Source organism: Malus domestica, chromosome 08 (assembly GCF_042453785.1).
Source record: "Malus domestica chromosome 08, GDT2T_hap1".
NCBI lineage: Eukaryota > Viridiplantae > Streptophyta > Magnoliopsida > Rosales > Rosaceae > Malus > Malus domestica.
This window is the reverse complement of record NC_091668.1, coordinates 13,564,015-13,582,695: the sequence shown is the minus strand read 5'-3', so window position 1 is coordinate 13,582,695 and position 18,681 is coordinate 13,564,015. Positions and strand designations below refer to the sequence as shown.

The following is an 18,681-nucleotide window of genomic DNA, read 5'->3' as shown; positions in this document are numbered from 1 at the left end:
ACCTGTTAAGATAACGAGTATGACACGAAAACAATACAAACACAACAAACACGACCTATTTGTCAGGTCTAGCTGAGGGCCAAAGAGGAAGAGACTAAAAAAGTCGGCAACCAATGAAAATAATTATTTTTCTTAATAAATCACTAAGTCTTTTGTGGTAATTTTATATATGGATATGGAACTCTTTATTAATAAAAACTTGGGTGGAGAAAGAAACACTATTCTCAAAGTCATAAAGTTTAGTGCTTGGACCCGGCCCATTATTTAAAACAAGGGCCATTAAAACCAGCCCAAATCCGCATTAAATTACAATTCCCGCTTGGTTTTTAAAATCCCGCCGCTTCGCCCAAACGTCTCTCTTTTCTTTTCTTTTTAAGCGAAAAAAAGAAATTAAAAGAAAAAAAAAATGTAAAGTGGGAAAATGCAGGTGGAGAATTGTAGGGTTAGGGTTTCGATTAAGCTTACTGATTCACGCCATGGATTCACCTGAAATTCCCAAAATCATAGCCAGCACATCACCTTCCTCAGATTCTCCTCCAGTTCAAGTAAATTTACTTTTCCTCAATTTTCAATGCCAATTTTCAATATTTCTGTTTTTGATTAAGGACAATATTTCTGTTTTTGATTAAGGATTTTTTACTTGGCTTATTTGTGCTAATTTGTAATCTGTAGGTAGATCTTTACAACTATTTTTACTTCCTTTTTTGTTGTGATTTTTTAATTAATTATTTTCTGTTTTTGTGAAACGGGTGATGTGTCGATGCGGGTTTTGTTTAACTTTTGAGGGTTGAGATTGGTGGCATTGGTGCTTTGTAGGGGAAGGTCAAAGTTAGGGTTTTGGACTTTTGGAATTTGAGGGTTTAGTGGTGGAGAAGTTGAATTTGTGATTCTGTGATGTCTCTCAATGTGCAACGCAATCGGGTTTCTGTGAGTAATCAATGATTAAATGTAGATGCAAGGCGTTTGTAGTTTGTCATTTCTGTTCCTGAAATGAGCATTAGCTATGTTGATAGGAAAATCTAATCTTTTATTCATATATGTTTTCTTCGATTCAGGAGTCACCAGTTTTCAGTTACATTAGCAATCTATCACCAATACAGCCTGTGAAGGCTTCACATGCAGCGCAAGGGTTCCCGGGACTTAGCTCTCCTCCTCTTGTGTTCACGTCACCACGCATAAATACACTCCGGGAAACAAGTTTCTTGAAAAGGTCTGTTATACATTGAATTCTAGCTCCAAATGATTTTTTTCTTGGGTCGTCTGTGTTGTTCTTGTATTTGCTCACTTGACAGTTTCATGATTTTCATCAGGCCTCAATACCCACAATTATCCAGTGCAGAAAAACCTAAAGCACAAGATGAAGCCAAGAAATTTGTTGATGGTCCAGTTGATTCCAAGAAACATATTACCCAACTGCAGATGGGATCGATTACTGATTCTCAGGACTGTGAGACCAACAGTTCCTCAGAGGGTGTTGATGAATACTTAGCCGATCCCATGGAGATGGACTGTACGAATTCTGCTCAATCAGTCAATCCATGTTTGAAAGAATCTAAAATTTCCTATAAATCTGAGGCACCATCAGAGCAGGCTACAGAGGACCTTCAAGGAAAGCAAACATTTGATGCAAAACCTGTCAAAATTAAAGAGCTTAGTCATGGTGCGTTGCCATCTTCCGAGCGCCCAAAGGTTGGATCCGGAATATCCGTTGATAATGCTTTCAATGGAGAGTATCACCATGGTTTGCATAATCAGGTAACTTCAGATTGTTGGCTTTACATTATAAAAGAAAAGAACTAGGACATTTGTTTACAAAGGATGTGATTGTTGGACACGTTCTTACACTTTATCCAACTCTTAAGTCACAGGGCTTCGGAGGTGAACACCAGGATGATTTTGATCATAGCCCTCAATCTCCTCCTGGACGTTTGCAGATTGGTCAGGTGTATGAGGATTGTACAGAGAACGTCGGTGGAACCTCGAAGGGAATAATCGGGAACATGATATTGCATGCTCCTAATAAGGTATGCCATATCATCTGAGTTTTTTGTTACTGTATCCTGCTAGAATATATTTAATTTCCTTGCATAATAACTGCAAGATTATTGTAGGTCAAAAATGACCAAGGTGGCATGCATAGACGTTGTCTTCAGTTTGAAGAGGCTCCTCCTTGTGCCACTGGAAAAAGAGACAGTTCTTCTATAGAGAAAGTTAACGATTCAGAACCACCTGCCAGCACTGCAGAATTGGAGATTGTGAAAGTATCTTATGCAGCAACTTCCAAGAGACAGATGGGTGCCTCATTGCCACCTCTGTATGGTGGAAGCTCTCCTTTAACTGTGCCCAAACCATCAGGTATTGGCTTGCACCTAAACAGCATAGTCAATGCTGTACCCTTTGTTCGTGGTGCAACAACAAGCATAAAATTAGCAGATCACGACATTGGTTTGCAAGTTATGAAATCATCAGCTGTTGTGAGCCACCATTTATCGGAGAATGTGAGGGATGACACTGAAACTTCAATTGCTGCAAGTTCCTCCATCACCCAGTCTCCCCACACTGTGGAATTTGAGCATCTTGGATCTCCCCTTGAGGAGAGGAAATCTGATTCTCAGAATGTTGACAGTTATAAGGAGTTGAACCAATCTAGTTCACAAAAGAAAAGGTCAGAGGCATAGTCTTTCATGTAGTGTGGTAGGATTCATTCATCATATTGGTTTGCAGTTTACATGTGTGTTTGTGTATGACCCTCCAGGAAAAGAACACCAAGCTCTAAAGATAGTGATGGGTGCAAGCGGTGCAACTGTAAGAAGACCAAGTGCTTGAAACTGTAAGTGTTCTACTTTTGGTATGATATTATAAGTGCATATTTGTTTGTCACATTTCAATACATTTCTTCGCAGTTATTGCGATTGTTTTGCTGCTGGAGTTTATTGTGCCGAAACTTGTGCTTGCCAAGGATGCTTTAATATACCCGATTATGAAGATACAGTTCTTGAGACGAGGCAACAAATTGAAGCCCGTAATCCACTTGCATTTGCCCCCAAGATTGTACAGCTTGTGAGTTTCCAACAAAATTCTGGTACTAAACCCTTTTCAACTTGGTGAATTTGATGATTGTATTTGCTTGTGACAGGAAGAAGAAATTCAGTTTACACCAGCCTCGGCAAGACACAAAAGGGGGTGCAATTGCAAAAAGTCAATGTGTCTGAAAAAATATTGTGAATGCTATCAGGTCTCGAATACTTATCTATATTTCCATGTCACAGTGTTTGTTATCTTTTCCTTTTCAATTCATCCTAAATGTCACTTCATCTTAAAGGCCAATGTTGGATGCTCCAGTGGATGTCGCTGTGATGGATGTAAAAATGTTTATGGCAGGAAGGGAGGTAAAGCTCTAAACCAAGAAATTGTGTTCCCACATCCATGTGATAACATTTGTAGCTTTACTCATTGTACTATGGATAACAAAGAATATCCCGTTCATATTTACAGAATCATAACATATAGTCTAGTATGTTGTGTTGTCTACTTGTTGGAACGTGATTTGACATGATCAATGGTCTTGATAGACAATCCAGAAACAGAATGCAGAAAACGTTCTGACAAATAGAGCGTTAGAATATTACATATTATATTATATCTTACTTTTATCTAAGCATAATGCCTACAAGAATGGGCTTGTGAAAGTAAACTACAAACAATTGTTGGGTGCTTTGCTGAAAGATATCTGGAAGAACTTCACATAAATATTTGTGCTAGAAAAATTTATCAGTTAATCTCTATCTGTCTTATTATGTACTTCAATCTCATTTTTTAGATTATGGTCCAATAGATCATGGTGTGACTAAAGACATGATTAGTGACAAAGCCGGCAAGGAAACATTTGATGAGAAGCTGGAAATGGTGGCAACAAAGAAAGATGCTTTGTCTACTGAGTTGTATGATTCACACAACCACACTCCATTGACGCCATCATTTCAGTGCTCAGAGTAAGAATCATTGATTTTGAAGTCACAGTTATCCTGAAATTCTAAATCATTATGTGATCCTAGTTAATTTTGATTATTTATTTTCTTGTTTCTCTAGTCATGCAGATAATGTACCAAAATCCCCTTGCCTTCTTACAAGTTACCTTCGATCACCTGAATCTGATCTTACCGTCATATCATCTTATGAAAAATCAACAAGATCCTCTCTTAGAAATTCAGAGACCAGTGGGATTCTTCTGGAGACAAGTAAAGAATTATCAGGTATGGGTTATTACTGCTGGCAGGAGGACTATGACAACATTGGAATAGCAGACACTTTTTCACCAAGATACGACGCTGCCCCCATTATATGCCATATTACTCCATTATCAGATCTTTGCTCAAAGGCCTCAGCTTCTTCCACATCATCAAGAAGTGATTGGAAAAATGCTTCACAAGTTCAGCTATGCCCTGAAAGTCAAGGTCTGTCATCCAATAGTTCTCTTCGTTGGTGTAGTTCACCACTCACCCCAATGACTCGGTTAGGTGGGACGGAATGTTCTCAAGGTCTGGACTTTGACCATGGGCTTTCTGACATTATGCAAGAAGAAATGCCTGATATACTTAAGGACATTTCTGCTACCAATAAGTCGGTGAAAGTAAGTTCCCCCAATAAGAAACGGGTTTCTCCACCCCACAACCACAATCATGAGCTTGGTGCAAGCTCTTCAGGGAGCTTGAGAAGTGGCCGCAAGTTCATATTGAAGGCTGTCCCTTCGTTCCCACCCCTTACCCCTTGTAGCAGTTCCAAAGGTAGTAATACCATTCAGAGCACCCGTAATCTTCACGATAAGGGTAGGAAGAAATGATTGACAGTGACACTGGTGGAGTCCACAGTGAGTCCTCGTCATTCTACATCTTGCTATTCATATTATACTTCTGAAGTCGTCATCAAAATGCTTACCTTTACATGTTTCTTGTTTCAGTTTTTACTCCGGGGTGTCACTGTGGTAACTTCTCGCAATTGGAAGCAGAAGACGTTTGTATACAGTTATGTAGGTTAAATTATTGTTAGGTTCGAATGCAGAAATATCTTCAGATATCTTATATATTCCCATCCCCCCTATCTTTGTGATGAGCGAATTCAATTTGGTATGTAAGTGTACCAAGAGGCTGCATTTCTCAAGGTTATTGCAGAAATTGGAAACACAACGTTGTCATCTTGTTTCTCATGATCTTAGTTTTCATTTATTTGTTGTTAAAATTTTATTCCTCCATGGTTGGAGGCAATGACTGATTTGTTCCAATTCTTGGTAATTTATGTTTTCCTTTTTTATTTGTTGTAATTTCGAAAAATAAGTTTGAGACGATCTTATGGAATAATTTATACAATAAATATGATGTTGTAATTCTTAGACCTGACAATTTCTTATACGACCCTTTAACACAATACGAAAATAACAGGTTTCGGATTAACACGATAACTAATTGGATCATTATTGGGTCATACGATAATAATGGGTTTTTAATAGGTTTATATGAGAGTGACATACGGATAATCTGTTTCGACACGATAAGAAAAAAAATTATTTTGATGATTTTAATTTTTTAAATTACTAAAAAAAACTTACTATAAAATACAATATGTCACATCCCAAGCTCGACTTTGCCGTAGCCGATATTGTCTGTTTTAGGCCCTGACCACGCCCTCACGGTTTTGTTTAGGGGAACTCACATGAGAACTTCCCAATAGGTCACCCATCATGGGATTGCCCTCGCGCGAACTCGCTTAACTTCGGAGTTCCGATAGAACTCGAAGCCAATGAGCTCCCAAAATGTCTCATACTAGGTAGAGATGAGAATTTACATATAAGACTTACAGGATCCACTCTCCTGGGAGATGTGAGATGTTACAATTCACCCTCATTAGGGGCCCGACGTTACCAAATTGTCACATCCTTGCCCGGGCCCCCACATCCCGAGCTCGACTCTGCCGTAACACGATATTGTCCGCTTTGGGCCCCGACCACACCCTCACGGTTTTGTTTGAGGAACTCACACGAAAACTTCCCAGTAGGTCACCTATCATGGGATTGCTCTTACGCGAACTCACTTAACTTCGGAGTTCCGATAGAACCCGAAGCCAGTGAGCTCCCAAAAGGCCTCGTGCTAGGTAAAGATGAGAATATACATATAAGGCTTACATGATCCACTCCCCTAGGCAATGTGGGATGTTACACAATAGATATAATGAATATGTATATATTGTTTATTAATTATTATTCTATATAAATTTTAGAATTTAAGTTTTATTTATTTATTTATTTTTATAGTATATTATAGGCAAAGATTGAGATTAAAAATGTAACATCCCACATCGTCCAAGAGAGTGGATCCTGTAAGCCTTATATGTATATTCTCATCTCTATCTAGCACGAGGCCTTTTGGGAGCTCACTGGCTTCGGGTTCTATCGGAACTCCGAAGTTAAGCGAAATCGCGCGAGAGCAATCCCATGATGGGTGATCCACTAGGAAGTTCTCGTGTGAGTTCCCAAAAACAAAATCATGAGGGCGTGGTCGGGGCCCAAAGCAGACAATATCGTGCTACGGTGGAGTTGAGCCCGGGATGTGGTGCGGGCCCAGGCAAGGATGTGACAAAAAATCATAAAACACATTAAAAATAAAAATATCAAGCAATTTAAAAATACTAAACACATTAAAAAAATTATAATAATTAATTTATATGTGTGAAAAATATGAAGAAAAAAAATGCAAACGCTCGTAGGTATATGGTCGTTTGAATTTTTAAAACCATACAAACTCTCATGAATAGTATTTTTAAGGGAGTTCAAAATAAACAAAATTCATAATCATTAATGTATAAGTTTGAAAGATGTGAAAGCATAATAAACGTTCATAATTGTATCTTCAACGCTTACATGATGGTTACATGGTCGTTTAAATTTTTAAAACCCTCCAAATCTCATTAACAATGTTTTTTATTTGAGTGCAAAATTAATAATAATTATTGTAGAATTGTGAAAAATGTAATCACTCGTAATGAAAAGCTTTACAACTTTCGTGAAGGGATCAACTCCGACATTTAGTGTCTATATACTAATTTAGTATTATGTTTTACATTTTTTTTGGTCAAATTATGTTTTTCATTTTCATTTTTATTGATTTAAAATATTTTTTTCTTAACAGGTAACAATAGGGTCATATTACCTAATAATATTAACGGGTTGATTTCGGGTCGGATCATATTACCCGTTTACTTTAACGGGAATTACACGACACAACCTATTAAGCTATTGGATATGACACGAACACGAGAAACATGACACGCATGTCAGGTCTAGTAATTCTAATTTAATTAGGAGTGTGTACTAGGTCTAGCCTATTGGACGTTGTATTCCATGTACTGCAAGGAAGCCTGTTATGTTTACTATAAATAAAAGCACAAAGCGATGAGAACATCAATATAGAAATTTCCCAACTCTCTTTTCACTCTCTCTGTGCCGCCCTTCTCCTTATTCCCTCAAAAAAAAAAAAAAAAAGGCTTACAACACGTTATCAGAAAAATGTGTTGTAGATTTGGACAAGGATCTTTCATAACCAAGTTTACACCCTCATCTATTTCATTAATCAAGTGCCTTCTAAAACACGGTTTTAATTTCAATATTTTTATCAGCCTTGATTGCATGAAACATTCACCATGATGGATAAAACCTAACTCTTTTTTTTCATGTCAATTATTGTTCATATTTCTTCAATATTATGTTATATTATATTGTATTGCTATGATGAATTGATTGTGTGAGAACAAAGACAAAAAAATAAAAGCAAATTAGGGTTTTGGGCAACCCTGGCCCGTGCAAGCCATGATAAAGTCGTTTGAGCCTCGCCGCCAAGTAGCAAAACCCCAAAACCCTGGATCGAAAACACCACGGTTTCACTGGTGTCGTCCCTGTTCTTCGATCCCCACAGTCCTCACCATCTCTGGTGAGCTCTGCGTCTTCTCCGATAATATGCATTCGTCCTTCAAACTTGAGAAGGTGTTTCCATGATGGAAACACTTTCCAGATTCTTGATGAATCTCAACGGATGTTGAGCTTGGAACCTCTCTTTGACCTGCAGTCAAACCACCACGCCCGCAACTGTAGACCCTCTACCATCGTCTGCCTCTTTGCAGGCCTCCGACAACCTACACGTCGTTGATTTTGAAGCCACCACCGTGAAATTTCCCCCTTCCCGCCTAAGATCACCGCGCTAGCAGCAACGCCATTGGATTTCCTGACGAAATCGCCACCCATCTTTGCTGTGTTGATGTCGCCCGAACCAAGACCTTATGGGTAGGCCTGGCATTTTGGACCCAACCCGTTAACCCGACCCGACCCAACCCGTTAATATTTGTATTTGGGTGGATGCTTAACGGGATGGGTCGCTAACGGGTGAACCCGTTAACCCGTTAAATAACGGGTCACTTTGGGTCAACCTGTTAGACCCGTTAACACCCGTTAACACCCGTTAGCACCCGTTAGTTGATGATATTTTAGTAATTTTAGTAAAATCTTAATAACAAAAAATAAACTTTATGCAAAAAATAATAATAATAATAATTGTTAACGGGTGTTAACGGGTGAAACGGGTGACCCGTTAGCTTAACGGGTTGGATTCGGATGACCCGTTAGCTTAACGGGTCGGGTTGAACCCGACCCAAACCCAATAAACCCGACCTGTTTACAGGTCTACCTATGGGTGTCCTCCTCTGTTCGGCCTGTAATCTTGAACTCAGGAAAACAAAAAAAAAACAATTCTTTTAGTAGCGCCAGCCGCTCCAATAATTTTTTGGGCCCGCAGCCCATCTTATATGCCGACCAAATATTTTATTCTTTATTTTTTGGGCCGTGACGTGTATTAATAGTCCCATAGATTACTCGCATTAGGGTCCCGAAGCCACCCAAATCCTCTACACTTGTTGTATTTTCTATATTGTATTTGCTTGTAGGTAGGCAATGAACCGGAAGTTCATTAAAATTGAACGCGAAGTTTCGAATGAGTGCCATTGAAACTGAAGGTTTCATGAACCAATACACCAATGAAAACATGAAGCTTTTTATGCTAAAATTAAACCAAACATGTAAAATAGAACACCGAATGTTCTACTAAAATTAAACCAAACATGTAAAATAGAACACCGAATGTTCTACCTTTTGTTCTATGGATATTTCTTTTTCCATAGTACTAACCACAAACCTTAACAAACTCAACTTTACTGCTTTGGAATCTTCAGCAAAAACTAACTCAAATGGGTCTAAGATGTAAAGCTCCACCGTACTGCAAAGAGTCTTAAAGCTACCATTGAAGCTGAGGTAGAAAAACCGACTGGCGAAGCTAATAAAGCAACAGCCATGATCTTCATTAGAAGACATATGCATGAAGCACTGCAAACCGAGTACCTCGCTGAAGAGAATCCACGAGCTTGATGTTTCACACTTATGCATACTTGGGTGCACCGTTTATGTGCCAATAGAGCCGCAACTACATACCAAAAAGGATCTTAAAAAAAGAATGGGAATCTATGTCATTTATGATTTGTCTTCCATTATTCACTACTTAGAGCCTTTAACATACGGTTTCTTTACTGATTGCTTTACTAATTATCACTTTGATGAGATAGTCTTCTTGTCGATAAGGGGAGATAAGAACGTCACAAATTGTCGTGGATGAACTCCACTATATCTCATCCCCGTGCAACACAATTTGGAACTAAAGTGCGACATATTAAGATCTTTAGACGTAGCTCAGAGTTTTGCCAGATGCGTTTACTAATCTAGCGAAAGTGACGAGATTACATATACCAGCAACAAACACACCTGCAAAGATAAACTTGTCTCACGTGCGTAGAAACATCGTTGATAAGCTATCTTGGCCACACTTATAGTATAGCCAGGTACAGTGGCGGCTAGCTAATCTTCTGCCTCTACTTGAAGCATGGTAGAACCGTAGGTTCGAAAAATTCACAACCATAAAAACGGTGAAACATGGCAGAGTCGAATCCTCCAATTACTAACTCATCCATTCCAACGCATGATGTTATTCTAGATTATGAAAATGTCTTTGAAGAGTGTGCCTCTGGAGAATCATGAGATTTTAGCCAATTATGTTAGCTTGGATGTAGTCTGGAATCGTAATGAGATGATAGTCGACGATATATTCACATATGCAGTAGTTACTAATATCATGTTGCACGATGACATCGAACCTTGTTTCATTGATGTATGTTAACCATGAACTGATCAGATTGGTAACAAGCAATTCAGGTCTAACTTGATTCCTTAGTGAAACATAAAGTGTTTGGGTCTGTAGTTCATAGACCTCCAAATGTGAAGCCTTGGGTAACAAGTGGGTTTTTGTAAGGAACTGTAATGAGAAAAATGAAATTGTGTGATATAAGGCACGCCTCATGGCCCAAGGCTTCTCTCAACGTCCTAAGATTGATTATGAGGAGACTTATTCTCCCGTAATGGACGTCATTACATTCCGCTTCCTTTTTAGTTTGGTAGTTTCTGAAAAACTAAATATGCAGCTTACGGATGTGGTAACCGTGTATCTCTATGAGGATCTTGATACGGAAATCTATATGAAATTTTCTACATGACTAACATTGACTAGAACAAATAGTTCTAGACCACGAAACTGCTTCTCCATTAGATTGAGGCGTTCACTCTATAGATTGAAACAATCCGGACAGATGAGTGAGTATTTGATTGGTCAGGGATATGTGAATAATGAAATATTTTTATCAAGAAGTTGCATTCTAGATTTGCAATAGTTGCAGTTTATTTCGATGACATGAATCTCATTAGAACTCCCGAAGAGCTTGAGAAAACTGCCTCGCACTTGAAGTCAAAATTTGAGATGAAAGACCTTGGCAAAACTCAATATTGTCTCGGCCTAGAGCTCATGCATTGTTCATATGGTATTTTGGTCCACCAGTCGAACTACCGGTAGAAGGTGTTGTGTCGTTTAATGAAGATAAAGCGAACCTTCGAGTACTCCTATGGTCTTTTGAATGCTAGATGCTAAACAAGACTTTTTCTACCCTAAAGACGGTGAGGAAGCGATTTTAATTCCATATCTGAGTGCAATTAAGTTGTAAGCTCAATGTACTAGACCAGACATATCCTTTGCTAATAATTTTGTAGTAGGATATAGCAACATGCCAACATGCCAACACTAGAATGGTGTTAAAGACATCATTCATTACCTTAAAAGGTACTATGGATTTGGGCTTATTCTATCCCTATTCATCCTCGAGTGGAAATGTCGCCCCCTCAGTCCTCGAGTCGATTCTTGCCTTGTTACTAACGCAAGTTATTTATCTGACTCGCACAAGGCATGTTCTCAAACACGTTTTGTCTTTATCGTCGGAGACAACAATATCTCGAAAGAGTCAACCAAACTAACATTAGTTGCAACTTCTTTTAACCATGCAGACTTTCTTCCATCGTTGACTTCCCTACAACATTATGAGGACAACGCCGCTTGTATCGACCAGATCAAGGATACATCAAAGGAGACAACACCAAGCATATTGCGCCGAATTCTTATTTTCACATCAGCAGCAAAAGCATCAGAAGATTGAAGTCAAGCAGACTCATTTTCAAACTACCTTGCTGATCTCTTGACGAAGTAATTGCTAAAGTCCACCTTTCATAAGCTTGTTCAAGGAATTAGCATGTGTAAATTTTCATATAACATTTGTAGTTCTCATTGGGAGAGTTTTGTCAAACTCAAAGACAGTATCCTAAGGTACACCCATTTAAACTTTGTATTCCTTGTAGAGCAAGGAAGCCCGCTATATTTACAATAAATAAAGGCACAATATGGTGAGAAACATCACCACAGAAATTCCCCAACTCTTTTTTCTCTTTTTCTCCATGTTAAGCACCTTCTTCCAATTCCCTCACTAAAATAGGCTACAATAGATACTAAAAAAAAGGTTGAAACTTGCTTTTGTATATTCACTTATGTACAGATTGGTGAGGACACTCCGTATTTGAAAAAGAATTGACATAGGATTTGGAGCTCAAGTGATCAAAGAAATTTACTAATGAACCCGAGATCCTACGTTGCCGCTTGCATAAAAGAAATAAACATAAAAAAGAGAATTCGGTTGTGGGCTGGGAGTGCTAATCCAGGCTTTAAATCACAAAGGTCTTATGGATCTAGGAAATCCAACGGCTAATTCAGGCCTATAAACCAGAAAAATAAATACATAAGCAAATTCAAATATGCATAAGAACCATTCCATTATCTAGCATTTTACATGCACCATTAAATTCTCAAAAGCTCAGAAATATATTCGTACTCACTTTATTACCAAAGCAACAAAATTTCGTGGATGCAGACAGAGACACTCCATCTAGCTCCCATCCCCTACCCTAACCGAAGAACACCGATACAAAACTCGTAGCAACCGGGACTCGAGTACAAGAGTGAGCCTCTGTTAGGAAGTTATTTCGACGAAAAGAGAGTAACAGAGAGAGAGAGAGAGAGAGAGAGGGAGGGAGGGAGAGATCATAAGGCAATAGTAGTTATAAGAAATGCCAGTACCATGTATATATATATACCCATGCCACCATCTATTCTAATATGCCCCTTCCAATCCTCTTCTTTGTTTGTATTCCTCGTGCTATCTCGCCATTCACAGAGAGTTTTCACTACTAAGATCGGGATCCCTCAAGCCCCAAACTTGCAGTTAGCCAAGTACAGACGTCATCGGTCTCTTCAGGGATTGTGTAGTGACCCAGCCTGCATTGCCAAACTAAGCATTCACGAAACTGATACTGAAAAGACCAAACCTATACAAATCGTTGATGATAGGCAGAATGACTTACCCATTGTATTTTCTAAACACAAGGTTTCTAAATCCTGCTGAACTCAAGGTCTGCGCAGATTTCTCTCCGTGTGCATATGCAACCTCGTCATCACCTGCGATGAAGAATTAAGGCTTCCGAGGGGGTTCCAATTTTAACAAAGCAAAACGAGCGAGCAACTGGAAACTTGCAAATTCTTCAATAGTTACTTATGGGAAGGGGAGGTAGGGGAAGACCGGAAGAGAGATTATGCCAAAGAACTGAAGCTGTACTACCAAATATGAGAAGAACGTGATTACCTAAGCCATGACATAGCAAAATGGGCAATGATGCTGCATGCCTTGCAGCCTCGTGCGACCTTTCCATCTGGTTCCTCAAAGTTCTGCCATAAATTAAAAGATGGATGAACTGATTGCTTATTAACTAAATGTCAGTGCACACACGAAAAAAGCTGAACCTTGAACACGGAAGCCAGCCACTTAAACCAACAATTGCACTTAGGTTAATTGGGTATGGGTTTCCATTCCCATATTGCCCTAAAACACGGCACGTAGCAGAGTAGAGGGCAGTTGCAGCACCCATACTGAAGCCCCCAACACCAAGTTTTACTGTTCATGATAGTAAAAAGAAACATGAGTTATACAACGCATTTGTAACTCCAACCAGAAAAAATTACCTCAAGACACATCATTTTAAACGATCATTTTATAAGAATATCCAACAAACATCAGTAGTTATTCTCCTCATAGATCTTGTTGTAATAACTGCTAAAAAACCAACTTCCTCCAGTTCTAGTTCTTGGTTAACTATTACCATATTATTGATTGCATAAATCTCCCGAGAACAACCTTGAAACAATAAGGTTATCGATATTTCAGTAGCAGAGGTGAAGATCAAGTGAGCATGCAAATTAATTGGTAAAAATCAATTATGCATTGAACTTGTTCCATGGTGGAAACAAAATTTAATAAACCCGATAGGGAAATAAAAGAGATAATAGGGAGAACTGAGCAGTATAAACTTTTTCTCAGGTAAGTCATGATTCATTAGATATGTATGAACAAGAAGTCAAATAAGTTTCCTATAGATCAGTAGAGGATGTAATTTATAGAGAAATTTGACTATTTTATTCTATATTGCAATTTTTAAGAAGGGAAAATAGCTTGAATCCAGAGGACGGTTTCCCAAAACCCCGAATTTTACATTTTGTTCTTTTAAGTCTACCAAGATATATAATCGGTCCAATTATCTTATGTTAAATCCTTTAACTGTACATGTTTCTAACAACTATAACTAGATACTAGAGTTTTACAAGCTTTCAAGAGAAGAACTTACTATTAGCAGGCTCTGTTGACAAAAGGTTTGCGACATGCGCTGCTGAGGCATCTAACCCCTCGATATCATCAGGAGCATCTTCTGAAATCTCTCCCATGTCAAACCCTGTAATAAATCACCCCAACGCTTTAGAATATGTGTTAAACATACAATATTAAAAGAAATAAATAAGAAATAAACTGCTATCTTCCTAGTTAATGGATAACTCGTTATTTTAGGCAATCAATGTCCATGCGATAAAGCTCAACGCCATCCTAGAACTTGATGGTGGGTTTCAGAAAGAAGATAAATACAGAAACTAAAACAATCAATCTTACAGGCAGTACAAGGAAATCCGCCAAATAGAGCCACAGGTCGAGAAGGAGCAGTAGGGCAAATCCACTTAATCTGTATAATAAGTTCAACAGAAACAGATAATAAATTCTATTAACCAAACTTGGCAGTATATTCTCTAATAAAAGAAGGTTTAAGGCTGCTGGTGATGAATGCTGCATAATGGTACAACGAAACTTAAAAGTTACCACCCTTACATTAGGAAGAGGAAGGCTTTCCAAGAGCTGGGACCAGCTGCAAAACAAAGCACAAAGTGGGAAAATCCAGCTGAGTCACTACTCTTGCTAACCAAAATCGTCAAATGAGCAAAAAGGGAGTTGGAATAACATAATATTTTTGAGTCCAATAGCTGCGAAGGTTGGTGGCACACTTCAAGCTTGAAATCATTACAATACAACTTAAGAAACACTTCTTAAAATCATATAAGATATAATTTAGGGAGCACAAACAACCAAATAGCATAAAACTAATCAATAATTGTAGAATTCTGATGCTTTCCAATGTCTTAGCTCCAAATGGTTCCATCATCCTTCGTTAAAACAAATATTTGAAATTAATTAGTCCTGAATTAGTACTATGTAGTTATTAATTAGTATATTTCAACTTGATTAGCAGCTTAGAGGGAAACTAAGCTATTGAAAAAGTGGTCCCCTATTCTAGGCATTGCTATATTCAAATACTTGATTAAAAACTTCACCATCAGGACTTAGAATGAAACGAAAAGGAAGAAAAAGACAACTAATCACATTGTACTCGGGATTCAATTAGAAACAGAATCTTCTACAGAGTTCAAGGAATTAGTTAAATAACAGACTCTTCCCGATCAGGACAAAGACATTGACATTCTCCGATTTCCCCCCTTTGTCCTTTACGTGGAACAAACCATCCTCTTACAAGCATATGCTCATTTAAAAGAAAAAGGAATCACACTCACACCAAGTGCTTCATATAAAGGAAGGAATATCAGGTTCATACAGATGACTATAAAACTCCAAATTCTTCATATCATAACTATTGATCCATGCACGTCTGCAATCAATGACGAGCTATAATTTAATCATGCATAGGAACTTCAGTTCCACTGATGAGTTTGCATACATGGATTAGACACAAGGATAAATTGTACCAAAGCGCAAATATCGTTTTCAAATCACAATAGAACATATGAGAGTCTGCAAAAGAATAGCATTAGTACCTTGAGCCCTTATCACCAAGGCCATGCAGCCAAACTATTGTAGCTTGATGTCTCCCTTTAGGCCTGACCACATGGGTCCTTCCGAACTCAAACGCCCTGCTAGCAGTTCTACTACCTGACATATTAAAACAGAAAATTCTCAAAACACAGAACCAGCAGGCCTAATGATCAAGATATCGGCAAGAACCAAGATAAATGATATAGACAAAAATGACAAACAACTTTACTCCATATTCCATATAGACACCATCACAGGAAAATAACTAACCAGAACCAGCGTTGGAGCTATTGTAGCTCATCCTCGCCCCCGAAATACACACGAAATGCGCAAACCTATGCTGACTTCCTGCAATGGAGAAAAGCCAATGTCGGTCATATCTATTTATACCCATGAAAGGGGGTGAAAATGTAATAAAACCCTTGAATCTGCATAAAACAAGTTTAAATGGTGGTTCTAATAAACAATATCAGAAAGGGAAAGGCATCCAGAAAAGAAGACAGGAAAAGCTAGGAGGCTTTATGAACACATAAATGCAGAAAATGAACTATCAAACTATCAAAGTCTTTGAGTTTGCAATGCTCATTGCTCACAGAGATTGAAAGCAAAGAATCTAATGCTAGTGGACAGCAGGCAAAGTAAAGCACTTCCAACTACAGCAACCCAAGAATACAAAACCACAAATGACATTTCTTTCTGAAATAAGTTTCATTTTTTTCTCCAAAATAAATTTAAAAAATGACATCTTGAAAGATACCCATTAAACAAAAATAGAAGTTTGAAAAGTTTCACTTGTTGAATGAGGTAATGAAATTGCAGGTGCATAAAAAGATCTGAGAAATATATATATATATATATATATATATATATATATATATATATTGATAATAAATATTGCAGGTGAGAAAGAGAAGTGGGGTTTAAGCTTTAATTTAGTACCAACCTGGTTCCCAAAACTTTGCTTTTCTTTGCTTCCCACAACTCTCTCTCTCTCTCTCAGTCTCTATTCACACTCCTTTTCTTTTTGTTTGTTCACACAAAATCAATCGTACCTCAAAAATACAATGTCTGAAAACTACTCATTTACTTCACAGGTTTTTGCCAAATGCCCAGACCAAAATGCCCTTCCCATGCCCCACTTGTTTTAAATTTACCAAAGTTTTCTTCTTTTTTGTTAAGTTTTTCAAATATACTGCTAGAAAGATGAAAAAGCAACTGACTTTCACACTCATGTTTATCACCTTACATTTTCTCTTATTTCTATTCATAAGGTGGAAAATACAAAGATTCCATATCGAAAAATTGAAATTCAATATGATATGTATCAAGTGATTCTACTTCTACTTACTATAAAATTTACACATTTCGTAATGTGTAGGTGGTAAATGAAATTTAGAGATAATATTCATGTAGTGAGTCGATTCTCAATTTCTTTAAAATCTGGACAAAGAGAAAAATAAGACCGCATACTCGAATAAGAGAACAATGCCAAGTTTGGTCAACCAGGACCAAGCCCAATGTGATAGTTCATGTTAATTTTCAAAAATAAAATTGATTCCCTTCTATAATAATTTGATTATACTTGGCATTACAAGTAATATTCTACAATAAGGAAAGGGGTAGTGTTTCAATCCAAGATGAAATAGATTGAAGAGGAAGACTCTAATCTGGAACGGAGTGAATTGATTTTTAAACCTTAATAGAGATGGTAGTGAGATGCTAAACTCTAAATCGGTAAATCCCATCTTTTCCAGAACTTTAAACTCCACATACCTCAATGGAGATTGGACATGCTTGCTTCCTGGATTTGGTCATTGAGTTGAACATGGTCTATTTCACTTTTTTTTTTAATAAACGATATTATCTACATTAACAAGGTGGGGGCATGCGTTAAGCCTCACAATGAGCTAGTAATAATGTGATTCAAATTCACTTTTGACGATAATCAAACCTAAGACCTTTTACTTATAAGTAGAGAAAAATATTATTAGATCGTGGACTCAATGACTTAAAACATAAATAAGTGCAAATTCAGCAAATAAGTACTTTATGAACTATAGAATAATGTTTGGAACTTTGGATGAGGGGTTTCCAAGTATCAAGAGATTTAGGTTAAATTAGTTAAATACGTTACAAAATATTAGATAAAGACATTAAAAATGCACTACATAAACATCACAAATCTACAAAACAAAGAATTTTCAAATGACTCCTTACAAGAAGTCATGTACGAATCCGAAAGTATTTAAAACTCCCTCCACATACATTGCATGGGTAGACATCTCAATTAAAATCTCTGTCTTCCATTTTTTTTATTAAGATTCTTCATCTTTTCTGCCTTTTTTGTGTGTGTAAATTCACCTAGTATCCTTGAGTTTGTTCCACAGATGGCATACTTGTTTACCACAAGAAAATTGGCACTCCATCTGTCGCGATATAGGTGATGCCAACTCTCTCGCATTTGTGAAGATGCTCGTCTAACGTAGGTAGCTTGGCATTGTAAAACGCGTTCCAATTACTAACATATTTCATCATGCTACTTGTGCTAAACCTCATGACCATGCATTTTATTTTTCTTGATATCCAGTACAAAAATCTATCAAATATTACCTATAATTCTTACATTTAGTGGTATTTCCATGTTGGTTTGCTAAGCTCCAACTTTTCTTGTGGTTACATTGAAAGCCATGTAGGGACCAGAATGGTCCTAGGCCTACCCTAAAATTTTCTTCACACAAGAAAAAAAATATAATTATGCCTCTGATTTTCAAAGATTTTTCAGGATATTAGGGTCCCAACCAGAATCTTTTCTTTATTTCCTTCACTAGGTTCGATTTAAGGTTGGTGGTTGTTTGGGGGACTCAGGTGATCAAAAGAAGGAGAGATAGAAAGTAGGCAAGAGACCTTCCTTCATTCATCCACTTAAAAGGACTTTTATTTTGAATTTGAGTTGTGATGCTAGGC

At 37.6% G+C, this 18,681-nt stretch overlaps 2 protein-coding genes across 14 annotated transcripts; one reads left to right on the top strand and one right to left on the bottom strand.

Annotated features, from left to right (window-relative positions):
• The first annotated feature begins 340 nt into the window (after positions 1-340).
• Positions 341-5,307, top strand: LOC103441412 (CRC domain-containing protein TSO1-like). Of its 7 annotated transcripts, none has more exons than XM_070826915.1 (13): positions 356-545; positions 817-927; positions 1,056-1,210; positions 1,311-1,755; positions 1,869-2,024; positions 2,112-2,665; positions 2,756-2,830; positions 2,904-3,060; positions 3,137-3,235; positions 3,323-3,389; positions 3,821-3,992; positions 4,090-4,867; positions 4,958-5,307. In XM_070826915.1, the coding sequence occupies exons 2-12, from the start codon at positions 895-897 to the stop codon at positions 4,838-4,840; spliced, it is 2,664 nt and encodes an 887-aa protein (XP_070683016.1). In that variant the 5' UTR covers positions 356-545; positions 817-894; the 3' UTR covers positions 4,841-4,867; positions 4,958-5,307. The 7 variants fall into 7 exon arrangements, with proteins under 7 accessions (XP_070683015.1, XP_028962902.2, XP_070683016.1 ...); XM_070826916.1 differs by having other exon boundaries at positions 409-545; positions 1,863-2,024; positions 3,836-3,992; XM_029107071.2 differs by having other exon boundaries at positions 409-545; positions 1,863-2,024.
• Positions 5,308-12,270: 6,963 nt separating this feature from the next.
• LOC103441410 (uncharacterized) lies at positions 12,271-16,794 on the bottom strand. 7 transcript variants are annotated; one of them, XR_011583754.1, is made up of 10 exons: positions 16,661-16,775; positions 15,988-16,065; positions 15,720-15,834; positions 14,722-14,758; positions 14,509-14,578; positions 14,192-14,296; positions 13,314-13,464; positions 13,048-13,238; positions 12,878-12,971; positions 12,271-12,791 (listed from the first exon to the last, which is right to left on the bottom strand). XR_011583754.1 is itself a non-coding variant. In XM_008380086.3 (10 exons), exons 2-10 carry the CDS (start codon positions 16,016-16,018, stop codon positions 12,704-12,706), a joined length of 774 nt encoding a protein of 257 aa, XP_008378308.3. In that variant the 5' UTR covers positions 16,019-16,065; positions 16,661-16,794; the 3' UTR covers positions 12,271-12,703. The 7 variants fall into 7 exon arrangements, 4 of the variants coding, with proteins under 4 accessions (XP_008378308.3, XP_008378307.3, XP_008378309.3 ...); XR_011583755.1 differs by lacking the exon at positions 16,661-16,775 and adding an exon at positions 16,311-16,468; XM_008380086.3 differs by having other exon boundaries at positions 13,156-13,238; positions 16,661-16,794.
• Positions 16,795-18,681: the final 1,887 nt, after the last annotated feature.